The sequence below is a fragment of the Chiloscyllium punctatum genome, chromosome 7 (assembly GCF_047496795.1).
Source record: "Chiloscyllium punctatum isolate Juve2018m chromosome 7, sChiPun1.3, whole genome shotgun sequence".
Taxonomy (NCBI): domain Eukaryota; kingdom Metazoa; phylum Chordata; class Chondrichthyes; order Orectolobiformes; family Hemiscylliidae; genus Chiloscyllium; species Chiloscyllium punctatum.
This window is the reverse complement of record NC_092745.1, coordinates 83781239-83796028: the sequence shown is the minus strand read 5'-3', so window position 1 is coordinate 83796028 and position 14790 is coordinate 83781239. Positions and strand designations below refer to the sequence as shown.

The 14790-nt window shown below is 38.6% G+C and overlaps 1 protein-coding gene across 2 annotated transcripts in view; it reads right to left on the bottom strand.

Annotated features, from left to right (window-relative positions):
* Nucleotides 1-14790, bottom strand: part of hook1 (hook microtubule-tethering protein 1) — an 87690-nt gene that overhangs the window by 17918 nt on the left and 54982 nt on the right. For both annotated transcript variants that reach the window (XM_072574229.1, XM_072574231.1), the window contains 7 exons: nucleotides 10834-10974; nucleotides 7544-7745; nucleotides 6705-6815; nucleotides 3373-3460; nucleotides 2850-2910; nucleotides 2215-2355; nucleotides 1046-1133 (listed from right to left, as the gene is read on the bottom strand). In XM_072574229.1, the coding sequence (XP_072430330.1) occupies nucleotides 1046-1133; nucleotides 2215-2355; nucleotides 2850-2910; nucleotides 3373-3460; nucleotides 6705-6815; nucleotides 7544-7745; nucleotides 10834-10974 (832 nt within the window). The remainder of the gene's footprint in view (nucleotides 1-1045; nucleotides 1134-2214; nucleotides 2356-2849; nucleotides 2911-3372; nucleotides 3461-6704; nucleotides 6816-7543; nucleotides 7746-10833; nucleotides 10975-14790) is intronic.

Genomic DNA, 14790 nt, shown 5'->3' with positions numbered 1-14790 from the left:
TCCAAGGTAGTAGAAATGCCCTTCAAAATCTTGGGGAATTACTTTAAAGCAGTGAAAGTACACACTCAGAATACATTGTTGTGGTTCTGTTCGCCGAGCTGGGAATTTGTGTTGCAGATATTTCGTCCCCTGTTTAGGTGACATCCACAGTGCTTGGGAGCCTCCTATGGAGCGCTTCTGCGATCTTTCCTCCGGCATTTGTAGTGGTTTGAATCTGCCGCTTCCGGTTGTCAGTTCCAGCTGTCCGTTGCAGTGGTCGGTATATTGGGTCCAGATCAATGTGCTTATTGATTGATTGAATCTGTGGATGAGTGCCATGCCTCCAGAGAACAGCCAGGGAATTCCTAGAGGCATGGCACTCATCCACAGATTCAATCAATCAATAAGCACTTCGACCTGGACCCAATATACCAACCACTGCAACGGACAGCTGGAACTGACAACCAGAAGCGGCAGATTCAAACCACTACAAATGCCAGAGGAAAGATCGCAGAAGCGCTCCATAGGAGGCTCCCAAGCACTGAGGATGTCACCTCGACAGGGGACGAAACGTCTGCAACACAAATTCCCAGCTCGGCGAACAGAACCACAACGAGCACCCGAGCTACAAATCTTCTCACAAACTTTGAACTCAGAATACATCTTGTAAGCATTAGTTTTTAACCTAGGCAAAAATGCAGCTGTCATATCTCTGCATTAAATGAGCTTTGAGCTTGCTCGTTGTTCAGCCCTAACAATTTCTGCTGTCCTCTTACCTTGTTTGATTTGGTGAGTTCGAGAAGGCTGCCTGTGCACTGGCAATTAAAGCTAGAATCCATGATTATTGAAGTGGTCAATTGCATTTTAGTACATACTAACAGCAGATTTATCTGTCCCACAAGGTTCCTGCATGCTCATGTTCCAGACACTGTCAAGTTCCTGTTGCTTTCTTGACAGTTTTGGCATTTTTTTGACATTTTTGCCTCGTGCACATACCAATGCCCACGACAGGTGAAAGATATAATGGAATAACTTAATCTTAAATTACTTGTAATCAATCACTCACTTCTTCCACCTTTGAGCCTTGCTCCTGTAAGACTTTCTGAAGATCTTCAACCTGATGTTGCAGTTTGTTTACGTTCTGTTTTTCGATTCTGTTTAGAAACGATAACAACAAAAATGCTAGTTTAAAGCAATTATTACTTTGGATCATTATGCTCTGTTGGTGCTAGTTCTTCAACTAAAGGTATCTGTTCTAATTCTATTTCCCTTTCCTTTACTCATACCCATTTATATTCTTTTAAATTTTTAATCACCTTTTTTAAACTTTATATTCTCAGTGTCGATTGTCATTGGTGATTCTCCACATGAGAACTGTTCTCTAATTTTCCCCATTTACCTAACAATGACACTCTAATTAAAATTCAAGCACTGGAGACAACTGGCCTATATCTATCTCTCTAAATCTTTCTCAGTTTTGAAAATACTTTTAATAGGTTGTGTTTTAATGAAAAATATCATTGATTTGGTTTATTGTCACATGTACCCAAGTGTAGTGAAAAGCTTTGTTTCCAAGCAGTACGACAGATCATAAGGTGAGAGAACCCTGAATAGTGTAAGGTATACAGGTTACACTGCACAAGATGTACATGAGGCAAGGTGAACATATACTACATTGCGAAATTATAAATACAACCCACTTCAACGTGGTCCAGTATCATCAGTGTCATTGATGGGCCAGAAGTTGAAGACTCAACTTCTTATCCTACCAAAGACATTTAATTTCACAGAAGTATGAAGCTGTATATAATCAAGAGTTACGTGCAAAAGACCATACACTGCAAAAGGCTCTACTATGCGATATCCTACTTTGTAATATTTAGGGTACAATTACTATTGCCCAATGTCAGTTTATCAATTTATCCTGGTTTACCAGAATGCAGACCCAATATTGCATCTTTGAGTTAAATTTGCAACTCTCTCATGAAGACAACACAGTCTCCTGCCCAGTTTGGCAACTTTTCAGAACAGATTTTCCCATTCATTATAAAGACAATGCAAACAATGATAAATTAAAGAAAATCACACAAAAATTTTGAACTTGTGGGAAAATATAGAACAACAAAAGGTCAACCTTGCTGCAAGATGCAGGACATAAACCAGATCAGCTTCCTGGCATTTAGAAAACCCCAAAAGAAGTGAGCAGATCAAGTCATATCAAAATTACATTTGTACCTATTTTCGGTCTCCAGCTCATTATTTGTTCGATTTGCATCATCTAACAGCTTCTGCAGCACTGAAATGCGCTCATTTTCTGATCCCTCTTGCTGTAATTGCAACATCTTGTTCTCATGTTGCAATAAAATAAACTTCTCCCTGCACATATAAATGAATTGCAATATTACAGTTTAAAGAAACAGTCACAGCATTTACAATCATTATATTCATGAGCACTTGCTTATTTTTCCATGAACATTGGTTATTACAGTGTAATAGTTATGCAATTAGTTTTAAACAATAAATAAAGTGCAAAATAAAAGATGAACATTGAAAAAAATTGCTGCATCAGGCACCTTTATATTCATTTATTTTTGTTGGTCAAAAACAAATTTTAAACAGAAGGATCATTTATTTATCCAGGGAATGTCCTGATCTGTTGAAATTTCAAACTTAAGTGGTTGGTAGTCACAGTAGTTTGAAAACATTTAATCCTGAACTTCCTAATTAGTTTAGTGTTGATCATGCCAGGAATTGAAAGTGCTCTTACATTGAATAGACTAGAGGTGTATAAAAAAAACTTGATTTCCAAATTTCAGAATTAATTTCAGAGATTTCTATTTTTGGATAGTGTAAGAATGTAAGAACTATACCTATATTCCACAGGAAGAATTTCAGCTGCAAGATGGTCATGTGAATCCAGAGAAAATTTACCTAAAGAATAAAATTTTAAAACATTAACCATTCACTACTGACAATAAAGCGTTTTAACATGATAGTTCATTTTACTTCTTGATCCAAAGTACCATTTCACACAAAATCCATACATGGGCTTTATAAGCTGTTCCAAAATAAATGTTTTATGCAAAAGAAAGTGTTACGGTATTGTCATTTTATTAACAGCATCAGACAATACTTTGAGCATTTTCAAGATTTGTTGTCCTGGCAAAATAATAATGTTCTTAATATGTTTGGAGATTTAAATTTATTTGAAAATGAAAAATTGTCTGATACAACACAAAATAGTGCTATTATGTCAAATCAACTTAAGGTCTGTGAATAAATGTATACATTTAAACCAATTTTAAACTTCTAGAGAAAAAAAACAATCATACTCGTTGGTAAATTAAAATGAGAGTGCTCAAGAAATGAACAATTAAAGAAACTAATGCATACCTGACTGCAACAAGTGATCTTGCTGCACTTGAGTGCATTTGAGCTCCTCATTGGTTTCTTTAAGAGCATCACGCTCTACTATCAGTCGCTGAAGGTTAAAAAAAAGAAACACAGTCCAGTAAGTAACAACCACCTGCAATTCCATAGAGGTGTCACTGCATGGTTCTCAATGAATGAAAAAGAAAAACAAAAACAATCAATCAGTGCGCATAAGGTTGCATTATTGATTTTATAAATATCGCATCTCATGTGCTTGACGACACAAGTAGCTGAATTAAGAAATTAAATTATAGACTTAAATCTTCCCTGGACATATCCGATGGAAAGAAATAGATGTTATGGGAATTTTGTAATAGTTTTTAAACTCACTGCTGGCTAGTCGGGTATGGCTTTCTTTTACTGCAAAGAGTGACTTTTAGTGTGGATTAAGACATCTGCCAAAATTGGGAGAGTTGTTCAACAGATGAGTCAAGCAACAGACCGATAGCTATACTCTCAGAATTGTAACTTATAGACAATATCCCTGACAATATTGTTATCATGGGTTTGATGTGTTCCAATGGCATGGCAGACCCATCAGAAATGTCAGCCCAGTGATATATGTCAAGGGAGAGTTGCTCTGGGAGTCTCAACACTGACACTGGCATCAGGTCAAACATGAACAAGGAAACTACCTACTGATTACTACCCATCACTCCACTTCCATATGCTCAGCTGAAGAGTCAGTATTTCCCAATGTTGAACAATCTTTGAGGGAAGCTTTAAGGGTGACATTCATTCCTTTTCCACTGATGCCCAATAGCAGAAGTGTGTATCACCTACGTGATGCACTGCAACAACTCACCCGGGCTCTTTCTACAGCATTTCCAAACCTGTGACCTCTATAATTTAAAAAGAATAGAAGATTCATTGTAACACCAACACCTTCATATTCCCTTCCAAGCCACACGCAATTATGAATTGAACATATAACGCTGATCCTTCTCTCCTGGGTCAAATTCCTGGAATTCTTTTCCTAACAGCTCTCCTGGTGCATCTACCCTCCATGGTCTAGAGCAAGGCTCAAGAAGGCAGCTCACCACTCTTTCTTAAGGAATCTAGGACAATAAATGCTGGTCTATCCAATGATACCTACATCCCATGAACAAATGAAAAGGAAAGAATGTAATTGAGATCTGCTTCACGGACGCAAAATGACAACTAAACTAGAGGATTAAAACCTAGGCCTCTGTCGTTAAGGAAGTTCCCAGTTCCCAGTTGGGAAATCGTATGACCACTAAAAAAATTAAAAATTCAGCTAAGATTATCCTAATATCAAACAATGAGGTCCCATCACAATATGTCTGAATTCTGTTTGAACAAAAACAAGGATTAAAATTACTAGAAAAAGCTATTTATGGATATTGTTTATGCAAGTTACATTTTCTTCATTCAAAGAAATATTTTTAATTGAAGACTAATTATTTATTTGGTGTTGAGTTTTCTGCTTCCTCTGTAATTTCTCCTTGATCCAGTGATTAAAATAAATCCTGAAATATAACCGGTTTTCTGCTAATTATAGAAAAGAATCAATATCCAATTGATAGTCAAATATTGGGGTTTGTGTTCTATTACATGCCATGACGGGGTTAGATTCCAGTATGAGAACTATTATATAATGCAATTCAAACACATGGAAGTATCAAACTTAGACATGCACAAATTTTCAATTTAGTACTGAAATAGTTAACTATAAAAGGTTGACTTCTTTGAGTTCAATCCCACTGCCACCATCTTGAGAAGGCAGCCTATGAAATCCTAGCATCACACAATCATGGAGATTTGTGTAACAGTACAATATTATTCCCCAGATATAAGCTAAGCTAGATTTTATTATCATTTGTTGCTACTCTGAGACGATGATAGCACTAGGACTTTCTTCTTTAAGTGCTGCTTATTATGTCACTTCAAATGGTAATGGAGTCTGATCTAATGGGTTGGGATATCAATGAGCCAGTTTTTTAAAATGACAATCCAGCTTACTTCATTCTATTTCTTCTGGTGCCAAAAGAACAACCTACAAAACCTATTCAAGATAATTTCATAACTTGCTATGTTAACAGATGAAACCATGGCCTCTGACCTGCTTCTCAATTATGTAGTTGTTAAATTTTACCACACAGAATTCTGACAATATATACCCAAAGGTTCTTAGATGATTACTTCCCAGTTTAAACAAGTGATTCCAGATCTGTAGCAATGCGATTGACCTGTAACTGCCCAATGAAATGCCCTGGTAAGCCACTCCATTCTGCCCAACCATGGACCAATCATCAAAAAGAAAGAAAACTGGACAGACCAGCCATCGTTGGCGTCAACATCAAAATAACAATGGCATAACCCAATCCTGACAACCTTGCAAAGCCATCACTACTATCATTTGGGATTTTTTTGACCATAGTGGAAGAGATATCCATAGATTAGTCAAGCAACATGACATAGTCAGAGGGAGGGCAATGGCCTCATAGTATTGTTGCTGGACTGTTAATCAGAAACCCAGGTAATGTTCCAGGGATATGGGTTTGAATCCCACTATGGCAGATGGTGGAATTTAAATGTAATTAAAAAAAAATCTGGAATTAAGAGTATAATGATGACCATCCATTTGGGAGGGGCAATAAACACTGGCCTAGCCGAAGACACCCACATCCCATGAATGTAAAATATAAGAAATGTCTATTTAAATCAAATCATACATTAAAGCCAATATTCCAGACACCACTAGCAACATCCCATAGTGTAGTCCTGTCCCACTGGCAAGGCAGAGGTAACACCCATGTAGTATACAGTTGGGGAAGGAATTGCCCTGGGAAGTCTCAACATTTACTCTGGCCCCCGCGATATCTCATGTAAATATGGATAAGGAAACCTTGTGCCACCACTCAGTTGATGAAGTAGAGGCATACAATGTTGAATACTGAAGATAGATGGAGGCTGGCAGAGACAAAACAAATTCCCTCACCAAGAGTACAATGTCCCAGCACAGTTCATCAGCATTACTACTGGTCAAGCTGAACAAATCCTAATAGATATATCTACCAGCCTGGGGTTTGGCAAGTATTGAGGGAGTATTGTATAGATTACTAAAGTACGATTTATCAATCCTCACACTGATATAGCATAAAATAAAAGTTAGGAAAGCTTAGTCAATATCAAAAGACATGAACAATATCCAGTTGCCAGAAAGGATAAGGAACATGACAATTCAAACCATTTCAGCAGGTAAGCTGCTCACGTTTGAAGAACTAAATAAATCTGACTGTGGTTTGATCTGAATACTAAAGGGCACTTACCTCTTTTTCTTTCAATAATGTTTCATGTTTTTCTTCAATCTGTTTCAATTCAAAAGCCAGTTTGTCTGCTCTTCTTACTTCCTCAGACAATGAGTTGTGAAGTTCCAGAACCTTGTAATCACAATAAAGCTATCAATGTTACAAAACATCATTAGAACAAATAGCACTGTTATGTTAGATTAAGGAAAGTGTGATGTTCCTCACTGGTTCAGCCAGTAAATATACTGCCTCGTATAGAACTGGACCAAACCAATTGAAAAAGATTTCAATCCCTGACCTGTTCCAAGTTAGCTGTTTCCAACAGAGACAAAAACAGAGGTGCCACAAGTGTCAATGATCACAGGTGGACAGGCAGGATTTCAGTAAAACAGCTGAGGAACTATTTCATCAAGACAGTTAGGAATATGTAACAAATCTTGTCCTTGACAGCTCTCATCTCAAGACTGAAACAAAACTGTCTAGTTAGCATTTTCATGAAAGGAGTAAATCATATAGGGTGGAGAGGAGAAATTATGCAGAATATAGAAGACAACAAAATTATTAGCTTGTTAAAATTTAAACAATTCCAGCACTTGGTATTTGATTTCATCTTTTTCCATGTCTCCAGTTACTTAAAGTTTCACATCCCTAGATCAGAGCTGCTGATACAGTCTACTTTCTGAATACAGATTGTAAATCAATTGTAGAAATGTCCAGCCTTTATTGTGTGTAACAATGTATTTTGCTTCAGGAAGCTGCTTAATTTTACTCTTAAGTTGTTTAAATTATCAGCACAAACAATGATTTACTGTGAAACTATATGCTGCATTTAGATAAGGAGATTTGTGTCTAATGCTTACTTGTCTTTTGTATGTCTCCAGCTGAGCACGTGCAGCATTAGCTTTTCGGATTTCTTCCTCCAGGCTGACTGTATTCTGCATATACATCACGTTTTTGTCCTCCAACAATTTCATTTGTCGCTTCAAATCATTCAGGTCTTCCAGTTTTTTCTTGTATGCCTCTAGTGAAGCTTCTAATTTGGTAACCTTATCTGAATAATTCCTATAAAAACAGTGGTCAGAATCCATAAAATGTTTCCTTGGTTTTAAAAGCCCTAGGACTCGCCTTGAGTTCTCCCAGGAGGATCCGCCGTATCTGCTCCCAGGAGGACCAGTTCCACCACAGAACACACCAGATGGCCTCCTTCTTCAGAGACCGCAATTTCCCTTCCCACGTGGTTAAAGATGCCCTCCAACGCATCTCATCCACATCCCGCACCTCCGCCCTCAGACCCCACCCCTCCAACCATAACAAAGACAGAACGCCCTGGTGCTCACCTTTCACCCTACCAACCTTCGCATAAACCAAATCATCAGCTGACATTTCCGCCACCTCCAAAAAGACCTCACCACCAGGGATATATTTCCCTCCCCACCCCTTTCCGCCTTCCGCAAAGACCGTTCCCTCCGTGACTACCTGGTCAGGTCCACACCCCCCTACAACCCACCCTCCCATCCTGGCACTTTCCCCTGCCACCGCAGGAACTGTAAAACTTGCGCCCACACCTCCTCCCTCACCTCTATCCAAGGCCCTAAAGGAGCCTTCCACATCCATCAAAGTTTTACTTGCAAATCCACTAATATCATTTATTGTATCCGTTGCTCCCGATGCGGTCTCCTCTACATTGGGGAGACTGGGCGCCTCCAGGCAGAACGCTTTAGGGAACATCTCCGGGACACCCGCACCAATCAACCACACCATCCTGTGGCCCAACATTTCAACTCCCCCTCCCACTCTGCCAAGGACATGGAGATCCTGGGCCTCCTTCACTGCCGCTCCCTCACCACCAGACGCCTGGAGGAAGAACGCCTCATCTTCCGCCTCAGAACACTTCAACCCTAGGGCATCAATGTGGACTTCAACAGTTTCCTCATTTCCCCTTCCCCCACGTCACCCTAGTTCCAAACTTCCAGCTCAGCACTGTCCCCATGACTTGTCCGTACTTGTCCTACCTGCCTATCTCCTTTTCCACCTATCCACTCCACCCTCTCCTCCCTAACCTATCACCTTCATCCCCTCCCCCACTCACCCATTGTACTCTATGCTACTTTCTCCCCACCCCCACCCTCCTCTAGCTTATCTCTCCACGCTTCAGGCTCACTGCCTTTATTCCTGATGAAGGGCTTTTGCCCAAAACATCGATTGCACTGCTCCTTGGATGCTGCCTGAACTGCTGTGCTCTTCCAGCACCACTAATCCAGAATCTGATTTCCAGCATATGCAGTCATTGTTTTTACCTCGTCGAGTTCTGTTCAGCCTAGAGACTAAAATGGTCATATAAACTACAGTTCAGCTTAAGTTTAAACTACATTCTGATACTGAAGTTTGCACAGTGTTATTTTAATAGATATATTACTTACAATAAGTGTTCCCTAAGATTTAAAGCTTCTTTGATGTTAGCAATACTCAATTCCTTCTGAACCTTAACTGAATATCTTAGTCTGTAATCAACTACAATGAACTTCTGCATGCAAGATCAATAAGAATCACTATATTCAGAAATGTGTTGAACAAAATACCTATATGTTAGGACTGAACAAGAGTCGACTAATTGCAAACCGAAGAAAGGATAATAATCTTAACAGTTTAATGGAACTAATCATCAAAGCACAAAACATATTCTTCTTGGCTTTTCCAGATATTTTCCATTGATACTAAAATACTGAATTTGTAAATGCAGTTAAAACTTCTAAGCAGATAATAACTGTGACATAGAAAGAACATAAATAATGTCTCACTATTCTTCTGTGGACAAATAAAAATACAAAATAAATTACCAATTGGAATAGCAAAACACTGCAGATGCTGGAAATAAACAAAAGCAAAATGTATGAGAAATACTCAGCACCTGGTGAGTAAAATAAAATTGTTGATATACCAAGTTGATTACCTTTTATCTGAATACTTCCTTTTCACTTGGGAAAAAAAACACCTACATTAAACTATAAATGATACATGCACAAAACCTCTTCAGGAGACAAAATGGCTAAGTCAATATCAACAACACAATATTATTCCATGCTTACTATAAAGTTTGGTTCTAGAACAGTGACTATTTGGCAAAATTGGGTTTTACAAAATACCACAGATATCAGGAGGCAGGAAATACAAAAAAATTCCTTTGTTTTTACCTGCAGTAGAGCTTAATTATTGAACAGTCCCTTTAATAACAGGAACCATGCATGGCACGGTGGCACAGTGGTTAGCACTGCTGCCTCACAGTGCCAGAGACCCGGGTTCAATTCCCGCCTCAGGCGACTGACTGTGTGAAGTTTGCACATTCTCCCTGTGTCTGCCTGGGTTTCCTCCGGGTGCTCCAGTTTCCTCCCACAGTCCAAAAATGTGCAGGTTAGGTGAATTGGCCATGTGTTAGGCAAAGGAGTAAATGTAGGGGAATAGGTCTGGGTGGGTTGTGCTTCGGTGGGTCGGTGTGGACTTGTTGGGCCGAAGGGCCTGTTTCCACACTAAGTAATCTAATCTAAAAAAAAGTTATCTAAATTAAATGGTTCCAAATAAATGTTTAATGTTGATGTTCCAATAATAAATATTGAAAAATCTTGGTTCAGTAGTTGTTTGCATTCTCAGCACCAAAAAGCACTGCATTTTGCTGACAACTAATGACAATCCAGCAAAATTCTACTTTAATTTACTCTAACTATACTGTCAACACATGGATAAGTTTTCCTCAAGTTTGAATTAAAGCTTCTGAGTCCAGTAAAATGCATCATGATAAACACTTATACCTGAATGGTCAGACCTTTTAAGTTTCTATTTATATGGAATTTTTATTTTTCCTCTATCCACATTAGTGTAATTATTATTTTTAAACTTAAATTACAGAAATACAGCAGCTAATATTTGAAAGGAAAATAGTGGTGAAGTTATTCTTTTATGTATCGCATCAGCAATGCAAACAGCAAATATCTTTTATGCTTATATGATGCAAGTTCACAAATGATATGGACATGATACAAATTTTATTCTGACACCTTAGCTAACGATCACCTTTAACAATATAGATTGTGGATCAATTCCTCATTAGTGCAAATGTGATATATATGAAATCTGTCAACTGTCAATATTCCTTTACCTCATGATATCAATTTCATCTTTTAGGGCAAGGTTTTCTTCTGCCAAGCTGTTTAATTCATCATTTCTGTGCTGCATCTCAATCAGTTGTCGTTCCAGTTCTTCACAGTGAACACGATAGTCATCTTTTGCTGTTTCGAGCCTAAAGAGAACAGTAACAAACAAAAAGCTCCTTTAAAGATATATATGAAAGATGCCCCCAAGTAACCAAACTTCCCATGTATTGTATCACAACCAGTAACCCTTTTGAAGGGGCAGGATCATTCACTGACTACCACATCTACAATGATGCCTATTAACAGCAAAGAGATTGAAAAATTAATACATATTTTACAGTGATTTCAGACCATGATCTAATCTTGTAACTCAAAAGACAGCTACAGGCTGTTCAAGGTCACTTACTTATGTAATCATTGCACTTTTGGAACATAAGTATGGAAAATATATACATTTTGTGCCAACTTTCTTATTATTCATTAGTCCAGATTCATTTATATGTTAAGTAATTTTGGCCTAATTTTTCGTTTGAAAAACTAAATTGTACAGGCTAAACCACAGCAATCAGTACTATTTGACAAAACTATATACAAATTGTGCACTGCATTGGTACATCCAGTTATGTCACAGATTAGTTGGACAGAGCTCCCCCATGTACACATAGTACATAGCCAAGAATGTGTCAAACCATGCACCTTCAGATATGGAATGGAAAGAGATTAGGAAGCAGTACTCCCTTAAATACATTGCTTGCATACCAACAAAATATGATTTATTTCCAATTTGTGCTAAGCAATAAATTAATAATTACATCCATAAAGGCATTACTCATAAATCAAACCACATCTTTCCTGATCCCTAAGTATACTGAATTGAAATTGAAAATATTATCAGGAAGAAAGTAAAGTAACCAACAGATTTGGGAATGAGGTTAAGAAAAGATGAACCATGAAACGGAAGAGAATAGACTTGCAAATTTATAAATAAAGAATGAGCAGTAAAAGTTGTTTGGAGAAAAAAAGATAGGGAAAGAAACACTAACATGAGAAAGAAAAAAAAGAGAAATATTGAAATCAGAAAACATAAAAAGAAATGAAAATAAAACATGGTGATGAACAGCTCTAACCCAAATGATGTTTCAAGGAGCCGTGAACCAGAATTACTTACAAATTTTTGGCATCAATCTTTGTATTCACTTTGCACTACTATTTAGAGTGAGTACAGTGAAAGCCTATTTTAACTATGGATCAATACTTTGCAGCCTTGATTATAATAGAGATGTCTCATGGCTCCTAAAAGACGTAAGTATTTATGTAAAAGGTTAGTTTTGCTGTCTAAAAATCATTTTATTAGTGTGTTCTACCTATAATACCTTCTCACTTTTTGGACATCAGCATGTGCATTATAATGGACTTCTAGTGTCATGTCATAGAGCCTTACAGCACAGAAACAGAGCCATTAGTCCAACTCGTCCATGTAATTGTATCAGCCTCCACCACTTCCTCTGGCAGCACATTCCATACATGCACCACTCTCTGCATGAAAATGTTGCTTCTTAGGTCCCTTTTAAACCTTTCCCCTCTCACCTTCAGTAAAAGTTGTTTGGAGAAACAACTATGCCCTCCAGTTTTAGATTCCCTCATCCGGGAGAAAAGACCTTTTGTATTCACCCTATCCATGATTTTACAATGGCTATAAAGTCATCCCTCAGCCTCTGAAGCTCCAGGGAAAATAGCCTCAGCCTATTCAACATCACCCTATAGCTCATACCCTCCAACCCTGGCAACATCCTTGTAAATCTTTTCTGAACCCCTTCAAGTTTCACAACATCTTTTCTATAGCAGGTGCACAAGACAAATATAGCAAAAGACTGAAATATTCAGACATGATAGTGGGCAGTATACAAGACAAACAGAATCTGAAAGAAGAGAACAACAAAGACAAAGACAAAGACAAAGATATGGAAATAATTGAGATTGGGGACAAGAAGAGGGATTAGAGAGATTTAGATGAACTACTCATTAAACAACATGGAGTCTTAGAGATTAACAGCACGGAAACAGACCCTTCAGCTCAACTCATCCATACCGACCAGATATCCCAACCCAAACTAATCCCACCTGCTGGCACCATATCCCTCCAAACCCTTCCTATTCGTATACCCATCCAGAAGCCTTTTAAATGTTGCAATTGTGCTAGCCTCTACCACATCCTCTGGCAGCTCATTCCATACACGTACTACCATCTGCGTGAAAAGGTTGTCCCTTAGGTCTCTTTTATATCTTTCCCCTCTCACCCTAAACCTATGCCCTCTAGTTATGGACTCCCCAACCCCAGGGAAAAAACTTTGCCTATTTATCCTATCCATGCCCCTCATAATTTTGTAAACCTCTATAAGGTCACCTCTCAGCCTCCGATGCTTCAGGGAAAACAGCCCCAGCCTGTTCAGCTTCTCCTATTAGCTCAAATCCTCCAACCCTGGCAACATCCTAGTACATATTTTCTGAACCCTTTCATTTTTCACAACATCTTTCCGATAGGAAGGAGACCAGATTTGCACGCAATATTCCAACAGTGGCTAACCAATGTCCTGTACAGCTGCAACATGACCTCCCAACTCCTGTACTCAATACTCTGACCAATAATGGAAAGCATACCAAATGCCTTCTTCAGTATCCTATCTAACTGCAAATCCACTTTCAAAGAGTTATGAACCTGTACTCCAGGGTCTCTTTGTTCAGCAACATTCCCGAGGACCTTACCATTCAGTGTATAAGTCCTGCTAAGATTTGATTTCCCAAAATGCAGCACCTCGCATTTATCTGAATTAAATTCCATCTGCCACTTCTCAGCCCATTGGCCCATCTGATCAAGATCCCGTTGTAATCTGAGATAACCTTCTTTGCTGTCCACTACACCCCCAATTCTGGTGTCACCTGCAAACTTACTAACTATATCTTTTATGCTCACATGCAAATCATTTATATAAATGATGAAAAGTAGTGGAGCCAGCTCTGATCCCTGTGGCATTCCACTGGTCAGAGGCCTTCAGTCTGAAAAACAACCCTCCAACATCAGCCTCAATCTTCTACCCTTGAGCCAGCTCTGTATCCAAATAGCTAGTTCTTCCTGTATTCCATGAAATCGAACCTTGCTAACCAGTCTCCCATGGGGAACCATGTCGAATGCCTTACTGAAGTCCATATAGTTCATGTCCACTGCTCTGCTCTTATCAATCCTCTTTGAATATTTTGAATAAGTAACAATCAAGTTTGTGAGACATGATTTCCCATGCACAAAGCCATGTTGACTATCCCTAATTAGTTCTTGCCTTTCCAAATACATGTACATCCTATCCCTTAGGATTCCCTCCAACAACTTGCCCACCACAAATGTCAGGCTCACTGGCTTGTCCTTACCACTTTTCTTAAACAGTGGCACTACGTTATCCAACCTCCAGTCTTCCAGCACTTCACATATGACTACTGATGATACAAATATCTCAGTAAAGGCCCAGCAATCACTTCATTATCTTCCCACAAAGTTCTAGGATACACCTGATCAGGTCCTGGGGATTTATCCACTTTTGTGTGTTTCAACACATCCAGCACTTCCTCCTCTGTAATATGGGCATTTTTCAAGCTGTCACCATCTATTTCCCTACTTTCTATGTCTTCCATGTCCTTTTCCACATTAAATATTGATGCAAAATACTTGTTTAGTATCTCCCCCATCTCCTGTGGCTCCACACAAAGGCTGCCTTGCTGATCTTTGAGGGGCCCTATTCTCTCCCTAGTTACCCTTTCATCCTTAATGTGTTTGTAAAACCCTTTGGATTCTCCTTAACTCGACTTGCCAAAGCTATCTCATGTCCCTTTTTTGCCCTCCTGATTTCTCTCTTACGTGTACTCCTACTACCTTTATAATCTTCTCAGGATCCAACCAATCTATCTTGTCTATA